We start from the raw sequence: 25,994 nt of genomic DNA on the forward strand, positions 1-25,994 counted from the left end.
CACAGGGTTCATTGTACAATACTCACTGCTATCATTTATTATAGGGAAAGGATACTGTGTCAGGGTCCAAAGGACCACCCTTAGGATCTGTGATCCACTAGGACTTGCAGGACTCAGAGAAGCTCTTATCCTCCTGGTTTTTTGGTTTATTACAGTGAAAGGCTTCAGGTTAAAGTCAGTCCAAGGAAAAGGCATTGAGGGGAAGCAAGAGAAATCACCTGCAAGTATGTAGGTGACTCCTCCCAGTGGAATCCCGTGAGAGTACATTCTCCCAGCAACAACAGTGCCAACTAGGGAATCTCACCCAATCCTTGGTGGCCAAGGTTTATGATGGAGGGTAAGTCACATCGACATGCCATGACTGTAAGACTGACCTACCGTGACAATTTCCCTGCCTCTCCAGAGCAGTAAGAGTTTACTACATAAATCATTTTATTAGGATAAAATTACGTGGTCAAACTGGTGAAGCATGGCCCCAAACCTCTTAACAGGCAGAATATTCTAAGGGGCAAAGGTTATTTCCCAGGATCCAGGCTAAGGACCAGGCCTGGAAAATGAGACTTTCTTTGGAATGTGTAAGGTTTGAGCAACCTAGGCCTGTTATGTTAGCCCTTTTCTGTTCAGATACAAAGCAAAATCAGCAGAGGAAAAAAAAAATGCATGCGATGAAGCCTAGAGACAACCAGTCATGAGCTTCCCCATGGCTCCTCTCCCAGTGGAGTCCTCTCCCAGTGGAGTCTCCACACAGGACCAGCTAAATGCCCAGCAATAAGTTGTGACAACATCTGCAAAATGTTGTCTAACAGAGAAGCTCACCAAAGACTCAACGCCCAGGGGTTTTATTGGGGGCTGGTTGTATAGGCACCTTTTGCCAAGCACGTAACAAAATTTGGAATCCCCAAAGCATATACTATATTGCTTGCAAACACATTAGTGACAGTGAGCTGTTCTTATTAGGAAGTGGGGGGAACCCTCCTGAGATCCAAATTCCCAGATGCTAGCCAATCACCAACCTTGCAAGCACATCTTCCTAAAGAGAGGTTTATTGCTATTTACTCCTTTCTATGCAGAAGGAAAATTCTGAATTGACTATTCACTGAAGTAGGACTGAGTTACTTCCAGAAAAGCATGAGTTTACCCTGAATTGGAAAGATTAAATTTTCTATCACTGATAGAAATAGGTATTAGAGATCTGTTTGTAAGAGGGAAATAGAAGGAAAGTTATATTTTTGCTTACCTGAGGTTTATTACTGTGACATTTGTATTCAAGTATATTATTAGAAACTGTGTTTAAAAAGTATGACAAGAGGACTTCCCTGGCTGCCCAGTGGTTAAGACTCCATGCTCCCAATGCAGGGGGGCATGGGTTTGATCCCTGACTAAGAAACTAAGCTCCTGCAAGGCGCATAGCAAGGCCTAAAATTTTTTTATAATTAAAAAAATTTAAAAGCTGTGATAAGAAAGTATTGGATGCTATGAGAATATACGTGCAAGAAGGTGGGATTTGGGGATCTAGTCTGATAGGATGCAAAAACCTTTCCTGAGGAAGTAACCTTTGAGCTGAGATCTGAATGACGGGTTTCCCAGGCGGCTCTAGCGGTACAGAACCTGCCTGCCAATGCAGGAGTAAGAACTTTTGTTTGTTGTTTAGTCGCTAAGTTGTCTCTACTTACCAGGGCAGAAAACCCCAGAATCCTAGACCCCTGATGTGCTGGTGGCATCACCCAACCCTGCTGTTAAAAATGTGTGTCCCATAACCCCTCTCCCTTTGGTAAACACATGCTTTAGATTGCAGACCCTCAGAAAGTACCTCTGGTCTAAGCTTAGGAACCCTGAGTTTAAATCTTGCCTTTGTTTCCAAGTCTCTCCGAGGCCTTGTGCAGCTTTCTTCCTCCCCAGACGTGAGTGATACCTGGATTGTTATGACAAAATTCTCTTGGAGACAGGCCCTCTGCAGCAAATGTTCATAGTACCTTGTGCCCTCCACTCCCAGACCTACCTGATTTCAGTGCAGCTGTGGTGGAGAGTTCTATGTTTTACCAGCATCCCATCTAAAGAAACTGCTTGGTGTTTCTGCTTTTTCTGGCTCAGAAATTTCTCTGAAGGAAATGCAGTGCATGGACAGGCACAGGTGCTGCCTGGAAGTCTAAGAGTTGTTATTGGTTAGTTGCTCAGTCGTGTCCAACTCTCTGTGATCCCATGCACTGTAGCCCATCAGGCTCCTCTGTCCATGGGATTCTCTAGGCAAGAATACTGGAGTGAGTTGCCATTTCCTTCTCTAGGGGATCTTCCTGACCCAGGGATCGAACTCAGGTCTCCTGTATTGCAGACAGATTCTTCACAGTCTGAGCCACAAGGGAAGCCTATGGGGGGCCCACACAAACTCACACGTTCTCCAGATAGGAAAGTTCACCCATCACCCTTACCCAAACAATGAAATAAACCTTCACAGAGTCACAATGGGTGATTCTGGAGTCCCAGTCCACCACTCCTGAGGTTAGGGGTGTGCCAGGAGCCTCACCATCAAGATGTGGTTCAGAAGCAGTAGTTCTGTTTGGGAGGCAGATCGTGCATGTCAGTCTGTAAACCCCCAAGGGAGAAACAGTGTCTGCTTGCTGTATATAGCATTCTGCTGAGCACCTGGCTCTTGGCAAATACAGGTTAATGATGCTTTGGGGCAGCTCTGAGTGGTTACAAAGATGATCAAATTGCACAGTGTGGCAAATTTCAGAGCTATAGGGACCAGCAAGTTATGTAAGTGAGAGAAGCTGGCTGCCTGGGAGGCTGATGGGAGAAACATGCTCCTGTAAGGACAGAAGCCACTTCTCTGTTCAGTACCTACCATGTGGAAGGAAGACCCAGAGTTGCCAGGTATTCTTAGTTTTTAAGACAGAACAAAAGCCCAATCTGACAAATTTCCCAATTTTTGTGTCAACTGCTTACTGCTGCTGCTGCTGCTGCTAAGTCGCTTCAGTCGTGTTCGACTCTGTGCGACCCGATAGAGGGCAGCCCACCAGGCTCCTCTGTCCCTGGGATTCCCCAGGCAAGAATACTGGAGTGGGTTACCATACCCTTCTCCAGGGGATCTTCCTGACCCAGGGATCGAATCCAGGTCTCCTGAATTGTGGGTGGATTCTTTTACAACTGAGCCACCAGGGAAGCCCATAAGAGAGTTACCCTAAGACAAACACCCAGTTAGTGGGGGGACTGGTGGGTGGCCTTTCTATGTGGCTCTTCATGGTTTCCTTCTAAGAGTGAGCCCCAGTTACTACAGGGATGACTACCTCAGTAAGGCACTCTCTTTTGGAGAAAGCGTTCTCCTTCTCTGATTAACCCTATCTGATACATAGTAGTAGGAACACGGAGAAGAAGTGCAGGAGCAGATCTTGAGGGTGCTGGGCTAGGATTGGGGTGGGGAGGTTGGAATACAGTGTTAGACAGGTGAGAATTTACTGACTTGGGAGTACTCTCAATGATTCAGGATTGTATGCTCAGGCAAGGGCAGCTGGAGTTGGTCTAATATGTTTGCCTTGATGCTATGCTCCCTATAACTTGGATATAGTGATGGTTCTGCAGTGAGTTGGTGCAGACAGCATTGGTGCCTCACTCAGATCCTTTTGGGTCCCTTTTTCCTGTTTCTGTGTGTCCTGCCCACCTTTCACTTTCACCAACAGCTTTGATGGACTTTTGCTTCTAAACTCCAACACCTGTGCCTCTTCCTCAGGGGACTGTCTTCATACTATGAAGTTACATAGAGACACAGGTACCTAGGAATTTACTTCCATGCTGGGTGGCTCTTGCCTAACAGTTAATAGGTGCACAGGTATGAAAGAACACCATCCTAGTCTTGGCCACATGTATCACTGAGGTGAAACTTGTACACTGGAGCCTGCTAGTAGGATCAGGTGACTCTAACTTCGGTGGGACCTTGAGATCACGCTCTTGCTTTACTTCCTTGTCCTCCTGCACACACTCCTTTCCTTGTCTCCTGTAGCAACATTTCAGCAGCACGCTGGAGCTGACCAGAGCCAAGAGCCAATTGTTAGCATCTCTTCCCAACTTCATGTTCAGAAACATCATGTCTGAAGCTTTAAATTGGCTATGGTGGGAGCACTTACCATGGTGGAAGTATTTACGGAAAGGGGCGCTAGTGGTAAAGAACTTGCCTGTCAATGTGGGAGACACAAGAGATGCAGGTTTGATCCTTGGGTTGGGAAGATCCCCTGGAGATGGCATGGGAACCCACTCAAGTATTCTTGCCTGGAGAATCCCAAGGACAGAGGAGCCTGGCGGGCTACAGTCCATAGGGTCACAATGAGTCAAACACAACTGAAACGCCTTAGTACACATATATCAAGGTTGTATTTTCATTCCAAAGAGCCGGGTGTTGATCATTTACCATCACATCACTGGGGGCACTTCCTTAATAGATCACTTGTGCTTCAGAGTCTGGTTCTGGAGAACCCAGCCTTAGAAAGGAACTATGTTGGCAGTTTATTGAGTGACAGGGGGTTTGGGAGGTAGGATTTATTCTATGAGACCAGAGAATGCACTATCTCTTCTAGCTTTAAATGTGGACTAAAGCAAGAAAGGCATCTTCAGCAGGTTCAAGCTGAGGTCCCAGCTGCCTTGAGTCTTGGGTTCAATGACCCAAAAGTCTAACAGTGCCAGAGGCCTCTGTGTTAGATGAGGACATTGAGTGGAGTCTATGGAAAGTTCCAATAGGAGATCTTTTAGGTCTGAGAGCTAAGCCATGCCTTCGGCAACACAGAATTACTCACTTGAAAAAGCAGCTCATGGTGTGCTATGGGGCCCGGGTATGGCCTGTAAAGACTTGAAAGTGGGATATCAAGGCACCATGACCAGAAATGTCCATTGTAGTCTGGGTCAGCAGTCGTTAAGTTGGCCCAGTCATTAGCAGGGTGATTATGTTCACTAGTCTTGAATGGACGATTCATTGTATGATGACAGTGGTACTTTTGGGTCAGGTTCACAGAGTGTGTGGAAAGGTGGTTTAGACTCCATGTCTTACCCCTATTGCACCAACCTCTCTCTCAGCTCACATTCACACCTGTGGGGGTGTTTCCAACTGCCATAGCTATAGGGGGACAAAAATTTGAGCCTCGGCCTATGGATGGGTTGGCTTCATATGATGTGCAAAACAAAAAAGAACTGCAGCAATATCACACACCCACTCAGGAGTAGTGCTAAATGTGAGTGGTGAGAGAAACCCTTCTCATTGGCAGTACACTTGGCCATCGGCTTTGCAGGTAGGGAGGCACGGCCTGAGGGGAGAATACACATGGACTTCTGGGCAGTGGGGAGTAACTCAACTGGGTGGTCAGAGGCCTGGATGAAGTAAGACTGGAGTACTGGAGAAGGAAGTCTGGGGGAAAGGGGTGTGGATGGACTAACAGGAGTGGCTTCAGACTGGGCAGATTTTTGAATCTCAATGCTCATCAGAAAGCGTCTGTTGCAGAGGAGGGGGCCCTCAACAACCAGGTGCAAAGAATGACGTGTCTGGTGGGTATGTTTCTATCCTTGACTAAGAGTTTGGGCCCACGAACAGAGTGGGAAGGTGACAGAGATGGAAGCTCGGCCTAGGCCCTGAGACAGGGCTTCCTCTCACCCAGGCAGATTTGCGTACCGCTACTGCTGAATGCTCACTGCAGAGGCTGGATCCTCATTATGCTGTCATTCTTTGAGGAGACTGCCCCAACACCGGGGAAGCTGATTGCATCAGACTCTCGCCACCCTGCAGAGGGCAGCAGGGTGTCTCGACTGGAACTGAAAGCTTTTCTGAATAATGCACTCATCTTCCCTGCTGTTTTCTCCAGTGATTTATAGAATGTCTATCAACCCGGGATCCTGCAGAGTGATATCTCAGTTGAAGGGTGTGTTTTATGGTGAAGGATTGTGACGATGGTTCTGTACAAGGGGTCTTACCATATTCTTCATTACCTGGAAGCCAAGGGTGGAAAGTGGGAATGCCCTTTCAAAGACTTCACCTAGGAGCCAGCTTTGGGATGACAACCGTGGATCAGGTCACTGTCCTCCACGATATAGTACATGTATTAAGCTATCGGCTGATAGTGCTGCGTCCCTGGTAGTTAGAACACATGGGGCCAAGCAGTCAAGAGGTGAAGTAGAATTGACCCCTTTCATCATCACCCTGGGGACTTCCTTGCAGGAACTATGTTCCCCATTTCTGACTGGTTCTGGTCCTTGAGGGGACGTCTTCCACTGGTTAACAAGGAAATTTCTCCATTTTGGGCTCTCCGTGCCAGTGGACTATCAGGTAAAAGAAAATTGCTATATTTGAGGGCGCAACCACCCCTGACTGTCCAGAAGAGGTAAGGATAGTCCCTCTGATGGGGCCAAGGAGGGGTCAGGTGACACCTGGGTGTTGGAGTGGCTCTTGGTGCTTTCAGTCCTGGTGATGGCAGCAACTAGGCAACCACAGCCAACACCACCTGATGATGGCAAAGCCAAAGGCTCACACCCTCAGGACAAGCAATCTGACCACCTTTGGCGGCTGGGTTGTGGGGGAAAGAGATGATAAATATTAATAGTGGCTTAGGAGCAAACACAGCAGGGGAACTACACTTACTATACTTTTAATCTACTGACTCTCCTGATGAAAGTTTTTATTTTTAAACGTAGAGCTTGCAGCTGACCACTGCCTTTAAAAGTCCCCAGCAGTCCAGTGGTTAAGACTCCATGCTTCCAATACAGGGGGAGTGGGTTCGATACCTGGTCAGGGAACTAAGATCCCATGTGCAGGTCATGAGCAGATCTGAGCAATACAAAGGGTTTATCTTTGCAGACACTTTTGGTTCCCTGTGCCATAGTCCATAATCTTCCTGACTTCAGCACAGCTGTGGACAGCTCTTTGCAAAGTGCTCGCATCCCACTTCAAGCTCTCCTAATTAGCTGGAAAAGTATGCTCAGTCCACCAGTGCATGCAGCCTGCAAGTATGAGGAAGTTAATCTCCTAAGAAATTCTTCAGCCAATGGAAGAACTGGTTAAATGTCCCAGTCTTCAAGTCTTTCTGCAGGATAATTCTCAGGGGGTATTTTACATAGTTCCTTAGAGGCTTCTCAGTGAGATGGAAATGACCAGCTTAATACCATAGATTTTATTTCTTCCCCTCCTTGTCTCCACTGACTTGTTTCTTGGAGGATATTATTGGTTGATTGTGCCCTCCTCTTCCCCAAAGATATGCTGAGGTCCTAAGCCCTGGTATCTGCAAATGTGACCTTATTTGGCTATAGAACCTTTGGCGATGTCATGAAATTAAGATGAGGTCAGTAGGGTGAGACCTAATCCAGTATGACTGGTGTCCTTACAAGAGGGATATATGGACACAGGACACAGGAGAATGCCATATGACGATAGAGGCAGAGATTGAAGTGCTGCAGCTGCAAACCAAGGGACAAATGGTCCTACCAGAAGCTGGAAAAGACAAGGAAGGAACATAACCCTATAAACCCATAAACATAAACCCTATAAACCCCCTTGACTTCAGACTTCCAGCTTCCAGAACTGCGAAAGTAAGACAGCACGTTTGTGGTACTTTTTAAATGACAACTCTAGGAATCTAAAATAGATCACCTTCCCCATCAACTACCCCCTCCCCCCCCAAGTCCTTGCCACACATTTTACTTTCAGAGGACTCAATAAGTAGGTCCTTTCTCCAGCTGCATTTTAGGTCCAAATTTGGGGCGTCTCAGCTACCCCTTACTTCGATCCATCTCTCACACCCCCATCAGCTGAGTAGTCTTACCTGGGACTGTTTGGATGTGATCCTGCCTCATACCATGTCTTCCAACCTCGAGTTTGGAGAGGGCCCCTCACTCACCTGCCCCAAACTCTAGTAACACACTGACAGGCTAGGCTCTTTCCTAGGATGCCCAGGACTACTCATGAGCTTTGGTACCACTCTTTACCCTAGGTGGAAAGCCCTAGAAACCTCATTTTGATAGTCGGGGCTTGGACGAGAGCTCCTCCTGAAAAGTGGAACCTCTAAGATTTTTGTATAGAAGGATTTGTAGATTACAATCTGATGGGAATGAAAGTGGCCCTAGGAGACTCATGAAGAGGAGCATCTCCAGGAGCTTTGTCCACCTATTTTGTACCAAGCTAGCCTCTCCAAAGCAAGTGCTCTTTCTTTACCAGGCCCTTGGAAAACCTACTCAGAAAACTGTAAACTGGCAACCAAGACTTCAGCTGGTGCCAGGGCGCCCTCTGGTGGCCATGACTCAGAAAGCCTCAGCCTTACAGCAGTGTTCCTCATGGGACTACGTGGTCCGTTATCATGGACACAGAGACTGTTACAGAACTGATGGTCATCATCATGAGACAGAAACATGAACACAGGACTAGCAGCCTGAAAGAGGAAGAAGATAGACTAAGATGGACCAGACAGACCATCACGGAACAAACTGACCTAATAATAGTCTAGATCAGCACCAAATGCAACTGTTTTCCCTTCTGTGAGACATCATCGGGGAAAAAGGGGACAAAGCAGGATTTTATTAGCCCTCTAAGAGCTTGAATGGATTCCTAGACATTAGTGAGTGTAAAAGCAACTCAGATCCAGCAGCTGGGCCCTGTTTGAACATTCCTGGCAATGCTGACCACGGCTAGTATGTGGGAGAAATGCACAGATGGCTGATGTCACAGCCACAGCAAGGCTTGCTGGAGCACAGCCTGACCATCTCTAGGAGTTCTGTGGGTGCTGGAAGATGAAATGGTCTTTCTGCCTAGAACGGGCTGAGCAGAGCCAAACAAGATGCCACCCCCTGCTGAAGCCTTGCCTCAGACTCCCCGCCTTAGGAAGCGGGGTGACTCAGTGTATCTGTTCAATTCTTCTTGGCCAGAGCAAAAATCCAGTAAGACCCTATGCCCGCTTCCCTCTAGGTCCACCAGTGATTATGGGCCATGTTCTTCACAGGATCCAGAACTTTCTGGTCCTTGCCAGAGACCTCTTTGTAAAGGCCTCCCAGTACTTCCCTAGCCCAGCTTTTCCCAGGGACAAAGCTCTAAAGTTATTCCCTCTCCAGGGACTCCAGCAGAGCCCAAGGCCTTGCTTATAGCCAAGCAGCCCACAGGCTCAATTGAGGAGGCAGGCTGGAGTTAGAACACGGAACCGTGTGCAGATTTCCATGTCCTTCCCATGCTCTCCAAAGCAACTCCCCCCACCCCGCCCCCCACCCAAGGACTCTGGTTTGGGCTGATGGAGGAGAGGTTTATGGTGATTACGGACCCATGGAGGGCAGAGGCTGGGGTTATATGGTCTCTTGTCCCCTCAGCCTCTCACTCCGTCCCTCCACAGCGGAGAGAGGACGAGTGGAAGCTGTGACTTATTCTCAAAGGTCTCTTCTCCTTGCAGAGGGTGGGCGGTACTGTGTGGACTTCCTGGGTGACAACATGTGTCACAGAGTAGGGGACACAGATCACCCCAAAGATGTGTAAAGCCAGATAGTCACGTCTGCACACGCAGTTGTTCACCAAGGAATGTTAGCACAAGATTGGAAAAACCCACATGTCCAACATAAAAAAATTATTTAGTCTGTCCACATTTCATAAAATCTAGTTGAAATTTCAAAAAATTGACTCCTGATTCAAAGAACTTGAGATTCTGGGAGGATCTGAGGAAGCAGGTGTCCCCAGAGAGGACAGGGTAACAGAAACTGTTGTGGCTATTATGGCAACTCTATTTTTACCTCTAGGCTGCTACATCCTTGGAAACACAACTCCCTATACACAGACCATTATAAAACTGAGTAATATTTTGATCTTTACCCCACTTTCTTCAAAGCACTTCCTCTTTTGTGCCCAGTCAATTCCCAGCGTTTTTCAAGACTAAAGTCCCTCTCGAGCTTTCAGGCAGATTTAAGCCTGCCCTCTACTGTGTCTTCCGAAGACATTCCTATTTTTTTTTTAATAGCAATTAATCCATTTTGTCCTATTTGGTCTCTCCACTTTAAGACTGAAACTCGGGGCAGGGGGAGAGAACATGGTTCACCTACTTCTGTATCCCCAGCTTCCGACACTACGTCTGGCACACATAAACATCACGAAATACTGATACTTGTAGGATGAGTTAAACAAATGACCTGTCTGGTGTGCTCCCTCCCTCTGGCCCTTCTCCACAGGATCCCAATGCCCCCGATGAACTTACTATGTCCAGTGTGTCTCGAGGTAATTATCTTACAAGCCATCCATTCATTTATTCATGTCACACACATTTACTGAGAACTGAATGTTTGGGCTGTTCTGGTATCTAACAGCCAACAGAACAGTCAGTCTTGGCCCTCACAGAGCTTATGTTCTAACAGGGTAAACAGACAAGTCCAAAATGGTGAGACAGATGCTAAGTAGGAGACAGCTGTGGGATCATGGCACGGGAGCATTTCCAAGAGGAGGCAGCATCTAGACTAACCTAGAGCAGCAGTACTAAACCAGCTAGAGGTGCTGTATTCCAGGCAGAGGGCAGAGCAAAGGGAGTCCAGCCTGTGAGTTTATGGATGAAGCCGAAGAGCCAGGCAAGGCCATGCTGAGCCTAGACTACGGCAGAAGTGTGACTTCACCCTGGCAGTAGACAGACACCTATGAACTTCATCATCGGTTTGTCCTGGTTGGATTCGTAAGGGCAGTGTGGTTGCTGTGAGAACGGATGGAAGAGGGGCAACAGGGCAGCCGTCTCCCTCTACTCCACACTGACTACCACATCAAACACGTCTACGACCGGAAGTGCAGCTGATTTCCTCACACCAAGCGATGCCCAGACACCAGCTGAGCATTCTCCAATCTAACTCAGTTCTGACACCATCCGCCTGGAGTCAGCACCAGATCCTAAGGCTAAAGTCTCAGTCCCACAAGACTGCCTCCCCTCCATGTCCCCCTCCCACCTCCATTTCAGATGCCAATCACAAGTACAGGCTGACACCAGAGCTTCTTGTCCACTGGCTATAAACTGGAGGTTCCCACAACCGCCTCCTCAGATTCCGTCAACTTGCTGGAGCAGCTCACAGAACTCAGGAAGTCTACCTACCGTTACTGCTGTGTTAGAAGACATTAAAGGACGTGACTGAACGGCAGATGAAGAGGCACAGGGTGAAGCCTGGAGGGTCTCGAGCACAGAGGTCCCTGTCCCTGTGGAGTTTATGTGCACTGTCTTCCTGGTATGTGTCTTGTCCCTGGACATGTTCCTGATCACCAATCCAGCTCTCCAAACTCTGGGCTTTCAATGGAGGCCTCATCACATAGGCACAACTGATTAAACCAGTGGTCATTCATGGATTGATCCAAACTTCAGCCCCTCTCCCCTCCCTGAGCTGAACGTTCTAAGCTCCAATCACATGGCTGATTTACCTGGCAACCAGCCCCCATTCTGTGGTGATCCAGCTGCTTTACAAACATCATTCCATTAACATAAACTCAGGTGCAGTTGAAAGAAGCTGGTCAGGGCTAAGATTATCTTTATAGGTCTTATTACTTAGGTTCCAACAGGTTTAAGAACTGCATGCCAGGAATCTAGCAACATGGATGAAAAAATTTATTTATTATATCATAGGATCACAGACGGCAAGAAGGATGGCTGAGTTGTGATGAACTGTGTGAGGCATGATGGTGGGTGGGGGAATTAAGGATTCACCCAAGGTTTCTGGGCTTTGACAACTGCATACATGGTTGTGTTATTCCCTGAGGGAGTGATTTGTTGGGGAGGAACAGACTCAACTGAATATGAAACATGCTGAATTTAAGATGCTTCTGAGACATCCAGGTGAGAGATATACTATTTCTGGAACCAGGAAACCAGTTCTGAATTTCAGCCAGCACTGGAGCCTAGGCATCATCAACACAGAGGGAGTAATCAGTCCCAGGCTTTCCTGAGCTCTTCCAGGCAGACGGCCCAAGATGGAACCCTGGGGAATGGAACTTGTTGGGGGTGGGATGGGACAGGGGGTATCAGAGGAGGAAGGAGCAGTTTGCTAAGGGTGCTGGGAGAAAACCAGGGAAGTACGGTATCACAGGACTCAAGGAACACACGGTGTCACACCCAGAAACACTGCAGCGTTTCCAGCACAGGCACAACCACAAGGAGAATGTGCGAAAACACATTTCACAGGAAAAACAAACTTGTGCACATATAGGCAAAGCCTGGGGAAAAGAAAAATCAAGCATCCTTGCAGGCACAGAGGAGTGTTCTTGTCTTACAAACAACTCTGTGGCCAGGGTGGGCAACAATGGAGCAACATTAGGTGACAGTCTTCCTCCAAGCCTTTGCACATGCTGTTTTTTGTCTAGAATGCCCTATTTTCCTCTTTTCTTTTTCAATCTGCCTCTTTCTCATTCTTCAAGTCCAGCTTAGGTTTCATTTCCTAACTGGAAGTCTTCCACGACCTTTAACATCTCATGATTCCCAAAGTGATGGTCTCTTTGCCCCCCTGCAGGTTCTAAGCAGGCACCAGGACCTCTTGCTTAGCACACTGGTTAGCATTTGCTAAGTATTACATGAGGCAACACGTAACTTGAATTCTTCAGCCTTTCCTCAAAACATCTGGTGTGGCCCCAGTTTACAAAATAAGTCATATTTATTTGCATTTAAGACTTTACCATTTGGTAAACTACCCTGTAACCCTACCTCTGCATCCTCAGCTTCCACCACTCTCGAGTAGCCAAGGTTTTCATATATCACCAGCCCTTCTATCACCTTTATCAGAAACCAGGCAATATCCCAGACTGCCCCCATCTCACCATCCAAGTGTCAACCTGACTCCAGGTCCTCCTTGGAGTCTGCCTCCTGAACCCAAGTCTGTCACCATCCCCAAGGCCCGGCCTGAACCTGGGCTCGCGTCATCTCCCGACAATCATGGCGACACTCTGCCTATCTCTCTGCCTTCTGTTTTTCTCCTTTTCCCTCCTACCTCTACACCAGTACCCAGTCATCTTCCTGAAATCCAAATCTAATTACCCAATGCCTTCCCACAACTTCCCGGATAAAAATCCAACCTCCACAGGTTGTGGGCCCTCGTGGTCTGGCTCCTGCCTTCTTAGATTCTAAACAGGTTAAGCAATTTTCCATGTACTTCCTTTGTCCCAATCACCCTTTTCAGATTTCCTGTTTAAAAAAACACATCAGCTCAGATATCATGTCTTACATAGACTCTGACAGACTCTGGTCAGCCCTTATGTTCCCATTATGTTGTATTTTTGCTTTATGAGAGCAATTATTTCACTGGGCCACTAAACCATGAAGCAGACAGTGGCATAAAAAAATCCAGACCTGGATTCAGGCCACACACACAGGACCCAGCTTCCACCAAAGTACTCACTTCCTGGTTCCTGGGTGAGCTCCAGAACTGCCTTTTCCCTTCCACCCAGAGGGAAACTCACATTAGATGGAATTCACTTACAAAAGGTAGTCTATGTTTATTTAGAGTCACAAGCAGTTGACTGACTCAGTGTGACTCAGATCACAAAGACACCATTTCTCCTTCACTCCACCTGGGTCCTGGGGTTGGCTGGGGCCCAGTGTGGCAGGAGGGCTGCCCGAGGCCGCTTCACAGGTTCACAAGCTTCTCATTGAGGGCAATTTGTGACTGTGTGAGGTTGGCCAGATAGGTCACCATCAACAGGTCCTGGAAGAGAAGGAATCCAGGATGAGTGCAGGGCTGGGCAGAAAGTAAGCAGAAAGGCTGGCCAGCTGTATGATGGTCACCGAGGCTAAGGCAGTCCTGGCAAATGAAAGCTGGGAGAGGCTGATCAAGAGTAGGAGGAAGACAAAAAGGAAATGCCTGAGAACACCTTTTCATCTCTGATACCCCTGAGCCATGGGAAGCAAAGAGTGAGCAGGAGGAGAATCTCTGAGCACCTGTGCTTTCTTCCTCACAGCCTGCACTGCAAGGGGGCCAAAGGCGCTGCCCTGCGTCCTCTGCCTTCTCCAGGCCACCTCCCCACCCACTTCACACGTGTACGTGCTGAGGCGCAGGCTCCCAGAAGCCCAGGGACAACACTCACGTTGATGTTGCTGTTGAGCATGGTCTCGAAGTCCTCGGGAACTATTTTGGGTACTTGGTTAACCAGACTCATCAAGAAGCGGCCCACAGTATTGTCGGCTGACACCTTTCCAGACTGAGCACCAAGAGAGTCAATGCGGCACGTTAATTCTTGTCTCTGATACCGTGACTTCGCCAGCGCAGCTCCTGCCATCTCACAGTGGAGACCCACGCCCTCCTCCTCCTGTTTCCCTCCCATCCTCACCAGCACGTCCTCCGCATACTGCAACACTGTGCTGAGGGCGTCCTGGATGCGAGCGGAAGCCCCGCCCACTTGCTGCAAGTCACTGGAGAGGCCGATCACCCGGTTGGGGCTAAAACAGGTCTTCATGATCAGGTCAACTGTGGGAGTGGGTGGGGTAGAAGAGACAGAGAATTCAGCCATCCCATCAGGAAACAGAACTCAAACTACCTCCTTCTGGACTCAGTCAGCTTCCCCAAACTTCCCCTGCTCTGCCCTTACTAGCTTTTCTTCCTTCTGAGAGAGTTGAACGCCTGCACCCAGGATGCTAATCGCTGGTTTTGGCCATTTATATGAATGGCCACGTAGCCTCTGGGGCTGATGATTTCCCACCTCTAACAACTTCTCAAATAATTCCTCGAGTCCCACACAAACCTTAGATCAAGGGTTGCTCTTAACCCACCCAAGGTCTTCCATCCTTGTTATATAGAAATCCCCTCCCTTGAAAAATGTCCAGGACCTAGAAATGGGGAGGTCACTTACCTCCAATGCGTTCAGTGTCGTAATATGTGTATTTCACTGTCAGAGGGGTGAACATCACCCCCATGGTCCTCCCAGGAACACCCATTAAAGTGCTGGGGAGACAGAAGTCAAGGTTAACAAATGGCTTTGGGGGGCAGTTTCCATGTTTGGTCCCGGCTAGGAAAGCAGTCATATCAAGAGTATGGCTTCCAAGGTTCTGAGATGAGAAGGCTGGACGAGATGAAGCCCAGAGGACTAAAGAGAACAAGCCACTTTCTTCCCTTAGCTCTTTCCACACACCAAACTCTTGGCCTGAGAGAATGGACTCAGCATTTGGACGGGGCCTGGACCCTTTTCCATAGGATTACTTCACACACTGAGATCTCAGTGAAGAGGACAGGACACTAATATCCCTGTGGAACTCGGTGCCTAGACATCCTTCCCCACAGAAAGAAGTGACAGGACAGGTCTCATCTGGGACAGAAAGGCACTCATCAGCACTGGAAAAAAAAATCTATTCTGGTCCATCAAGATTAGACTGGGTGCAATAATTAATCTCAGTAAAGGTGACTGCCTTTACTGAGTCAACTACACACTTTCATTGGATCTGCAGGAGTCTGAAATATTTGGAAAGGCTAAGAAATCAGGCAACAGCTAGAGCTTAGTGGTACAATAACTGGCCCTGTAAGAACTGACATGTACCACCTTTGTCCCACCACACAATGGTTAACCAGCCACTTCAGTGTCAGACACAGAAACAGCACAAAATTAAATGTAATAAGAGACGCGCTAACAAAGGGCGTCATTCCAAGGAGAAAATATCATCCTTTCAGCTCCTATAGCTGCTGCTTTTCTGGCATGCCACTACAGCCTTTCCCATCATCCAGCCCAACACCCCCCATCACCCAGCATTCTAGTTGCCTGCAAGCTCAATGTGCCAACAGAGCAATGTGACTGTCACTCACACTGTACTATAACCAGGATTAACGGACATGTTCAAGATAAAGACAGCCACTCTTAACCTGTACTGCCCTGTGTTCTATGCACAGTTTTAGGGCTAATGACAAACCTAAGGGCAATTCAGAAAATCAGTGAAGATGGAGAAGAATCCTGGTTAGCACACCATGTGAGGATCGGCGGCAGGAGCTGTGTATGAGTTAGCTTCTAGAAGAGATGACAGGAAAAACAAGCTTGCTCAAATACCTAAAGGGCTGCCCTTGGAAATTGGCTAAGAGCAATGAGCAGAAGTCTGGGCAGGCAAGGGTCAGCAAGTGGTAACTTCAGGGATAGTTTCTTTCTGAGTAAAACCTCTCCAGGGATAACTGCCGAGAATGAGGCAGGGGCTTCCTCAGGAGGCAGCAAGTTGCAAACTGAAGGATGACACCGGCATGGGGTGGAGGCGGGTGTCACCCAGGGTTAGCACGGATGAAGGAGGCTCCATGCCCTTGCGGCCCAAGCCCCTGGTCACCTGACATAAGCCTTGATGCTCATGCGGCCGTTCTGGAGGCTGGTGTCCACCGTGAGGTGAATGGGGTTGGGGGCTTCTCGGCTGTAGTACTCATGGATCAGCACCGAGTGCTCCGTGATGTCGTGGCCTGTAGCGTACCTGGAAAACGGAAGAGCTGCGGACTCATGTCTACACGTGACATCAACACTAAGCAGGATGGTGGCATGGGTGTCTCTGGGTACCTGACACCCTTGTGGTGGTTATACCCCCAGGGACAACAGTGAAGTAAAAAAGAAAAAAGCACACTGATAATTTTATTAAGTCAAATAAAACAAGGCTGACTTAAAACCTCATGAAAAACTCGAAGTCACCAGGGAGGCAAAAACGACTTGCTCAGCAAAAGCTGCAGCTCAAAATGAGTATTCTTGGCCTCACAGGATCAGAACGGCCAGCAAAACACACAGAATTCCCAGCTCCTTGAGATAATACACATTCAATACCCTGTCTCCAAAAGAGGAAGTACGCTACCTAGTCAGGTGGCAAAAGGCGCTGGCAATCAACCACTGAGATGTTCCACCCCCGTCCCAACTCACCAGCCCAGGATGAGCTCGTTTGGAGAGACTTTCTTGTGCAACTCATACATGTTCTTAGCAAATTCCATGTCAACAGCCACCTAAGAAGAAGGGCAGGAAAGAAAGCTAAGAAGCCACAAGTCCACAGCAAAATGGGTGAACAAGACAAGAGGCCACTCCCAACAAAGAGAAGAGGCTTGGCAAGTATGTCCAAATGGGAAAAAGCTCTTTGAACGAACGGCAGTTCTAGTTATGAGCACGACACCCTTGGTGTAGGAGGGCCCCACAGAGAGTCTGGCAAATGAATAGCTATAGACCGTATGGGGATCTCAAATCCCTACTCACCTCATCTTCTGACTCGTTGTGTGGCACTGAGAAGCAATTAGTGACTTCCACTGAGTGCTTGTCGACGGTTCCTGTGAGACAGAATGGTCCAAGTGTTATAAAACCTTGGGCTTCCAACTGCCCCAAATGCTTTCAAGAGATCTCCTCGAAGTCAAGGAACAACAACAAAATTCCAAACTGGACTCAGAAGCTCCCAAGTTTCAGCCATGTGTACCAATGGAACCTGGATTTTCCAGAGAAATGAAACCCCAGAGTTATCTCCAACTCTCTTCTTTAACGATCAGCAAACAGCGTCTATTCTTCCTTCATAGGGTCTCCTTTTGCCTCGCTTCCTGCTACCTGTCCTACGCCAGATCTTCACTCTAAGATCTTCGTCTTTCAGGCTCTGGACTTTCTCCTCAATAGAATTTCACCTGCAGAGCTGCCTGGAGGATTCTAACAGTGTCTATGTAGACCACTCACAGAGTAGCCCCATCCTCAGAGCACACTTTTAGGGAGCTTCCCCTGGACCTCCCTGCAGCCATATGGTCCCAGTCATAACCTTAACCCTACCATCATCCAGAAAACTTCTCCTTGTGAACCCTAAACATCATACCACAAACTTTTATTTTTCTAGTTCTGATATTTTTATTCCTGCTACCTTGTTTCTTGACCTCACTAAGACCCCCAGTCCCTTGATTGCTCCATTTTTACCCTAACTTACTAGTCCCTCTCACTAGGCTTCTGGTGCTTCCCTCTCCACCAGACTACAATGTTGCTCCCGACCCATCAGTGTCTGTTTAATCCCACTTCACTGTGGTTTCTGCCCTCTTAGCTGAAACTATATCCCCAAAACCAATGATACTTTTTCTTTTTAATTGAAGTACAGTTGATTTACAATATTACAAGCGTACAGAAAAGTGATTCAGTTATACCTGTATATACACACATATTCTTTTTCAGATTCTTTTCCATTAATACTAAGTATGGTTCCCTACGCTGTACAGTAAGTCCTTGTTGTTTATTTTATATATAGTAATATGCATACATACTCTATATCTTATCTGACCTTTTGTCAACAGACTTGACCACTCTGAGCTTCTGAAATAGCAAGTCTTCTATATTGGCATGCCATTATGGCACCCTTCTATTAGAGCATTTATCTCATTATACTCCAGTTACTTGCATATAAGAGTATATCTTCATCTTGAATCTAAGGTTAAGAGTAGCATTCGTTTTATCAGCCTTTGAATTCTAAGTATCTAATAGTTTTATGGCACATAAAAGGTACTAGTGATTTAGTTTAACCAAATGGAATATGTCCCATGAACTGCTTTCTAACTTAAAATTTCTATATTCCTAGCAAGCAGATTCTGTGCTTCATTCTTCAGTAAGCATTGCCTCTGTAACATCTAGCATTGTACCATGATTCCATTCTGGAAGAGGAGCTGAAAATCTAGATTACAGTTGGTCTAACTCGGGTCATTGCAATATCTGGGGGTACCGAGTACAAATCTAGGGTGGAGAATTGAGAATTGTTTCTTTAGTTAATAGATCTAGTGAATTTGAGAAATCTGATAGTGTAGCCGAAAGAATAAAATAGTATTTCTTGAGAGCCAAGTCAGTGATGCAAGAGTCACTGCTCAAGGCAGGGCATCATTACAGAATTCTGGCATACTGTGGGAGATTGGGACCCCCCTGGTGGCTCAGACTGTAAAGAATCTGCTTACAACCAGGAGGCCCTGGGTTTGATCCCTGGGTCAGGAAGATCCCCTGGAGAAGGAAATGGCAACCCACTCCAGTATTCTTGGAGAATTCCATGCACAGAGGAGCCCGCAGGCTACAGACCATACAGTCCATGGGTCGCAAAGAGTCCGACAGGACTAAGTGACTAACATTTTCACACTTTGGGAGATTATGAGTAGAGGTGAGGGTGGGTGTATGGGAGATGAAGGACAGAGTGAAAATTTTTCCTGGGAACCTGGAAAATGAGTGAATTTAAAGGAAAAAAATAGGGAGAACAAGCAAATACAAAGGCTTGGTTTGAGATAGCTATGGCAATGTTTGTAAGATAATGAATCAACTGAAGTTTCCGTAAAATGCTACACTCTCAAAGATAAGAGAGAGAATGTGTGTCAGGAGTGTGCCTGATGTAGTTGATGACAGCAACCAACAGCTGCTTCATACCTAGTCTGTGTCAGCACAGTCAGGCATCTTCAGCAAGTCCCTGAAGGAAAGAGACTTCCCTAATGTTTGCAGAAGTCTGGCTACAACTATTGTCCTCTTCTCAAAACACCAATTGTCTTCTACAATGGAAACTATTACACGTTCAAGGGTTAAGAAAGAGAAAGCATAAAAATGCGACTAAAGTGGAATCACAAAATTGCCCCATATCTGTGACCAAGATGGAATGAAAATTAACTTGATGGGACCAGAAGTCCCCAGAGAAAAGAATACATTGTCAGAAATCCCTTTTTAGGGCTTCTCGGTTTTACTCTAACATAAAATACCCATTCCTCAAATTTGGAACATGGCAGGGAAAAACGTTATTTTTTCCATGTGATGGTTAATACAAAGAATAGATTTGTATTGTATTAATTGTTTGTGTCCAAACGAAGAATCAGAGACTACACTGGGGAAACGGGGGTCTATATTTCACTGGTGACTAGTATTAGACAGAGCGAGGAAAGAAGGATCAGGCTTAGACGTTTAAGCAGAATATTGAAATTCAAATGGGTTCTTGCCAAACTGGTTTACTTGCTGAGAGGGATATCTTTCTACAAGATGTCCCCACTCCGTTGCCAACTAGTTAGAAAAAACTTCTCGGTTAACACTCGGAAAATAAAGACCAGTAGTAGGTAAGAGGAAAAAACTTGGTCACTTGGGTTTAGGGAGTCAAAAGGTTTTTGACGTCCCAGTAAGGGTGTGAACACATTTTTCGGCGATTGGGGCTAATCATACTTGAAGCGAAATGCTACTGCGAAGATTAAAAATAAAATGTTAGTCACTTGTCACACGATACTTATTCAACAAATAACTACAAGGGAGTGAGAATAGAGGGGAACAAGATAAAAGGAGGTGGGAAGTAAAAGAGAACGTCAATTTCCCCTGACCACTCACCCAGCAGGGTCCCGATAACCCGGGCAGCTCCCTCGTTGCGTCGCTCGTAGCTGTCCACGATGGAGGCCAAAATGACCGGGTGCAGCCGGACCACGCGGCCGCCGGGGAAGGGGCCTGGGAGAGCAGGGCCAGACAGAGACTGTGCGGGGGTCTGCGCTGGGGCTGGCGCTGAGGCTGGGGTCTGGCCCGGAGCCGCGGTGGCAGCCGCTGCCGGGTCTGAGGATGACGCGGGAGCCGGCGATGGAGCTGGAGCCGGGGCCGGGGCCGGCACTGGAGCCGGAGCCGAGGCTGAGGCTGGGGCCGGGGCCGGGGCCGTGGCCGGAGATGAGGCCGCAGCTGGAGCTTCGGATGGGGTGGCGGGAGGCGCGCTCGGCGGTACTGCCGGTGTGGCCATCTTGTCGAGAGAGAAGGAGCCAAAACCGGAAGAGAGCCAGTTGGAGAACATTAGGAGCGCCATAGGCTGAACCTGTACCACGTGAACTAAGTGCTTCTGCTTACTGGCTACTGAAGATGCCTCTCAGAGTTACAATTTCCTGCTCTGAGTTTGTGCTCTTTGATTTTGGTCCGATGCGCACTCAGCGAGACCCAAGCTAACTAGTTCCGAGAAAACTTGGGACCGCCCGGGGAGGAGAGAGAGTGCCACCAGATGGAGCCAGAGAGCGGTGCAAAGGTCGCAGCTGGCACTTCAGTGGTATAATTGGCATCAAGGAAAGGGCTTTGTTCTTGACTGCATCCTAAGGTGTCCATACAGTGGATCATTCATTAAACAATTTGAATATGTGCCAGACACTTTTAGGAGATATCAGAGAGCAGAACAAAGACCGTTGTCTTTGAAAAGTTTACGTTCTAGTAGAGAGAAACAAATAAGTACTTTATAGAATGAATTAGTGAAGAGGAAAAGTTAAAATTTTACATAACCTCCTGCTCCTTCTGCCTCTGTAACTCAGTTTGCTCCTTGCAAAGTCTGGATAATGTAGGTCATGTAGTCTCTGAAAGTGGGGACTTAAAATCCTAGGAACTAGAGCTTATCTCACACACTCTTGTCCTGCTCTTTGCAATTGCCCAGCCCCTGCAATCCTGGTTAATCATGCCTGTCCATATAAAGGTCAGCCATTCATCTCCCCGTTTTGACTGCTGTTCCCGCGCGTGTGAAATGCCTTAGTTTAAACCAGCCTGTTGGCAGCTAGTGCTGTCCACTGTAGTCTGTCTAAAAACTCTGTAACTTCTTTGTTCGGGGCTCAGAGCTTGGAGAGTTAACTCCTCCGGGCCCGCTGGCTTAACAAACCTGAGCTCTCCAACTCTCCGAGTGTGGTGCTTGATTTCTTGATTACTGGTTTCTGCAACACTACGTGTGGAAGGAGCTCTGATCCTGACTCCTTGTGTAACTTTGGGCAATCTAGAGGGTTTTTATTTTAACTTCCTGAGCCTCAGCTTCCTTTATTGTGTGAGGGGTATGATAACATCTGCCTATGAGGAAACTTGTCAAATCCTTTAGTTGGGTCAAGTGCCAGCTTCCAGCTGGCAAGGTGGGTGGGTGAGGTTGAACTTAGCCTGGACTCTCATGCCCAAGAACTGCTTTCTCCTTGGATCTACCTTTTGTGATTAGAATTCCCATGATCCTGCTCTCCTGTGGGTATTCTGGGTACATTCTTTCTTTCCATTCCCTTCGAGAAATGGAATATTTCCTGACATATCACTAAACAAAGGAAGTCACAGCCATTAGCGATTGCAGCCACCACTGACGGTGAGCTGATGAGCCTGAGGGAACTTAGGAAGGAAAGAATACCTGCCATTTAAAAGCCTCAGACTGTAGCCACGCCCCATTGTGAGCCTTGAGGAAATTCAGGATGTTGAAACACAGAATACTGGCCCCAGATAGGTGGATGCATATCAAAGGAATGATTTCAGTGAGCCTAGACTCCTGCATCTTCCCATACAAATAAAAGTGCTAAATTCCTTGAGATATCTGGTTTCCTTTAATTAACAAAAATCTTTTGTTATTCAGACTTACCAGCCCTTTGTTACACAAAACTGTGTAACCTGGCCCCCTGCCTGGCCTCCTTGGAGCAGTTCTATCAGGGTTGCTTGAGATGTTGCCTCCTGGGCTTGAAGTCCTAAAAATTCTCATTGAATTAAACATAACATTTAACTTTTAGGTTGTGAATATTTTTTAAGCTGACACCCCAAACACAGGTGAAGAGCCAACCTCAGGATGATTGAAGTGATTCTTGCATTTGATGACATAGATGTTTAGCAGTCCCTGTAGAGCAGTGCCAGTGGATTCCAGGTTGGGTTGGATATGGAAGCCAGAATTCAAGAGTGAGGGAAGGGTCAGGTTGACTCAATGTAAGAGTGCTGGCTACTCTCTCAAAGAAACTGCCTGGGAAGGAAAGAAGACGCTTAAAGCAGTAACAGAGGGAACAGCAGGATTGAGATGGGGACAATTTAGGCTGAAAGAGTTTCAAGTGTATTTTAAATCAAGGGTAAGGATCTAGAGGAGAAAGAAAGATTGAATATACAAGTGCGAACAAGGCTAATTGTCTCCAAGGGAGGAAGGAGGACCAGATGGGAAAAGCCTAGTTTAGAGGGATGGTCTCGCATGGCATGAGGGACCTGCTCGAGAGGCTGCCCTGGGCTCTGGCCTGCCTTCTGGGTGCCTGGGGTGGGGGAGGGGGGCGGTCTGCCTTAGCCAGGGCTGGTCCCCTGAGATCATCGTATGGGAAGAAGACTAGAGGCAGGAACCACTCCAGTGAAGTGTTGCTGCTCCCAAATGACCATGCAGAAACTTGGGACCTTATCTCCATGTGTAGATTTGAGTTGGCTGTGGACACTGCACCCTCAGGAACTTTTATATCAGGGGCTTAAGGACCCTTTTTGTTTTGGAGGGACAGAGAAAAGGATGAATCAAGATTCAGAGACACTTTGAATGGGGGAGAGAAGGGACATTGCAGGAACTTCTGTCAAATGCTTTTCTCAAGGAAGTGGAGGCAAGACCATCTGGAGAGAATGGCCAGGCAAAGGTCAAGTTCAACCTTGGGGGATGGACAGTGTTAGGAAGAGAGATAGACAGTGAGCCCTCCGAGGCATTGACCCCATTATCTGAGGACCCAGCTTATCCCAGAGATCTCAAAGATTCAGTCAATCTTGTGATTTCCCTCTGCTCAGGGGCAGGAGGAGAGGGATCATTGGTGTGGTCTTTCAAGGATGCTGACTGGCTGGGACAGGGCATTCATACATCCAGATGCTGGCTTTTTAGTGGCTGATTGAGGGATCTAGGCAGGCTGAACCATACAAACAGAAACTCTGGGTCCAGGTTTATTAGAGAAGGGCAGAAGGCATGGGGGGAGAGAAAATGGGCTGTCCTCTTACCGTGGGAAATGTGTTGTGTACATAGTGGATGGAGTCTTAGGGCTCTCCAGAGGAACCAACAGGAAATACATATTTAGGATAAGGAGTTGGTTCAGGTGATTAAGGAGATTGACAAGTCCTAAGATCTTTGGTGGATGAGCTGGAGCCAAGGAGAGCCAATGTGTACTTCTAGTCCCAAAGCTGGCAGACTCCAGACCCTGCAAGAGTCCAGGTCTCAATTTGAGTCTGAAGACTGGAAAAGACCAGTGTTCTTGCTCAACAAGGGCTTCCCTAATGGTTCAGCAGGTAAAGAATCCACCTGCAATGCAGGAGACATAGGAGGAAATGGCAACCCACTCCAGTATTCTTGCCTGGAAAATCCCATGGACAGAGGAACCTGGCGGGCTGCAGTCCATGGGGTCACAAATAGTTAGACATGACTGAGCATGAGCGTGGACTTATTCAACATTTAGGCAGGAGAGTTCACTTAACCTGAGAGAGGGTCAACCTTTTTGTTCTATTCAAGCCTTTGGCATTACAGAAAGCTATCTGTTTTACTCAGTCTAGCAATTTTAAATGTTCATTTCATCCAAGAGCACTCACAAACACACCCAGAAAAAAATATGATTGAATATTTGGGGATCCTGTGCCCCAGTAAAACTGACATATAAGATTCTCCATCACACGTGGGTTCCTGGCTGTCCTGAGGAACATGCTTGCCAGTCCTGCCTGACAAGCCCAGGGTCATAGCTGCAGGCTCATGTTAAAGGTGGACCTATAGTTTGGTGCAGCCATCCCCCACCCCAGTAATGGCTGGAGTGAAGGGAGCCCCAGCTTCAGTGACAACCCATCACTTCATGGCACATAGAAGGGGAAACAATGGAAACAGTGACAGACTTTATTTTCTTGGGCTCCAAAATCACTGTGGACGGTAACTGCAGCCATGAAATTAAAAGTCGCTTGCTCCTTGGAAGAAAAGCTATGACAAGCTTAGACAACATATTAAAAAGCAGAGACATCACTTTGCTGACAAAGGTCCCTATAGTCAAAGCTATGGTTTTTCCTGTAGTCATGTTCGGATATGAGAGTTGGACCATAAAGAAGACTGAGCACAGAAGAGTTGATGCTTTTGAACTGTGGTGCTTTAAAAAGACTCTTGAGAGTCACTTGGACAGCAAGGAGATCAAACCTGTCCATCCTAAAGGAAATCAACCCTGAATATTCATTGGAAGGACTGATGCTGAAGCTGAAGCTCCAATATTTTGGCCACCTGATGAGAAGAACTGACTCACTGGAAAAGACCCTGATGCTGGGAAAGATTGAAGGCAAGAGGAGAAGTGGGAGACAGAGGATGAGATGGTTGGATGGCAACATTGACTCAATGGACATGAGTTTGAGCAGATTCTGGGAGACAGTGAAGGACAGGGAAGCCTGGTGTGTTGCAGTCCATGGGGCTGCAAAGTCAGACAAGACTGAGCGACTGAATAAAAACAGCAACATGAGAGAACCTGAAGGGGGCACCCCAGGCCCTCTCAACTCTGCAACTGGGACTTACCTGGGCTGCCCTTGTGGGACAGAGCCTACAGGAACCACTCCCTGACAGTGGCTCAGACAGTAAAGGCTCTGCCCGCAATGCAGGAGACCCAGTTTCAATCACTGAGTCAGGAAGATCCCCTGGAGAAGGAAATGGCAACCCACTCCAGTATTCTTGCCTGGAAAATCCCATGGACAGAGGAAGCTGGTGAGCTACAGTCCATGGGGTCACAAAGAATCAGACACGACTGAGTGACTTTCCACTTTCTGGCTGCCCTTGTGGGGCAGAGACCCCAGGAACTACTCCTTAGTGGACAGTCACCCCATGCTTCTACAGACTGGGACTGGCCCAGGCAGGCTGGTGGGTGGCCTCCCACCAGCAGTCGGTCCCTGACCACTCCAGGCAGTTTTCAGGAAGCCATGCTCCTCAGCCAGGCTCCACTAGCCTGAGACATTCCTGTTACACTGAAATTCAGTGACATTAAAGCCCTCTGCCTGGAGGCACTTTCAGTGGCTGCTGCAGACCGGCTTCCTGCAGGGGGGATGTTCTACAGCAACCAAACCCCATCAGCTGATTGGTCACCCTGTCAAAAGCCAGCCTGACCAGGCGACCCATGGCTTATAGCACTTGCCTGTCTCCAGGGCTCTCCAAGACCCGTCTCCTTCTTGTCTTCTTGGCTTGGCATTCCCTTCGCTCGATTCTCTGGCTTTCTGATATTCATATCTTTGTTTCTGTACCTGCCTCTGGCCTTCCCTCCCTCCCCCTGGTTTTGGGTCAGTGTAGCTTCTTTCTCTGGCTTGTTAACCTTAACCATCCCTGACTCCTGCCTCTCCAGGGTGCTTAGATTCTAGCAGCAGTGAGCCTGGCCAACCCCCTTGA

General features: G+C 47.6%; 1 protein-coding gene across 1 annotated transcript; it reads right to left on the bottom strand.

The window, feature by feature from the left end:
- Positions 1 to 13,416: 13,416 nt before the first annotated feature.
- Positions 13,417 to 20,734, bottom strand: EIF3F (eukaryotic translation initiation factor 3 subunit F). Its single transcript, XM_043481755.1, has 8 exons — positions 20,234 to 20,734; positions 17,135 to 17,205; positions 16,811 to 16,890; positions 16,239 to 16,376; positions 14,792 to 14,883; positions 14,273 to 14,409; positions 14,030 to 14,143; positions 13,417 to 13,650 (listed from the first exon to the last, which is right to left on the bottom strand). The coding sequence occupies exons 1-8, from the start codon at positions 20,688 to 20,690 to the stop codon at positions 13,573 to 13,575; spliced, it is 1,167 nt and encodes a 388-aa protein (XP_043337690.1). The 5' UTR covers positions 20,691 to 20,734; the 3' UTR covers positions 13,417 to 13,572.
- Positions 20,735 to 25,994: the final 5,260 nt, after the last annotated feature.

Source organism: Cervus canadensis, chromosome 11 (assembly GCF_019320065.1).
Source record: "Cervus canadensis isolate Bull #8, Minnesota chromosome 11, ASM1932006v1, whole genome shotgun sequence".
Classification (NCBI taxonomy): Eukaryota; Metazoa; Chordata; class Mammalia; order Artiodactyla; family Cervidae; genus Cervus; species Cervus canadensis.

Bases quoted from the DNA above. Each gene is read 5' to 3' on its own strand.
- EIF3F (XM_043481755.1), bottom strand. From the start codon at position 20,690: ATGGCGCTCCTAATGTTCTCCAACTGGCTCTCTTCCGGTTTTGGCTCC. The intron at 17,206-20,233 runs GTGAGTGGTCAG...TCTGTCTCACAG, and splicing joins GGTTATCGGGACCCTGCTGG to GAACCGTCGACAAGCACTCA. The intron at 14,410-14,791 runs GTAAGTGACCTC...CCACTCCCACAG, and splicing joins CGACACTGAACGCATTGGAG to TTGACCTGATCATGAAGACC.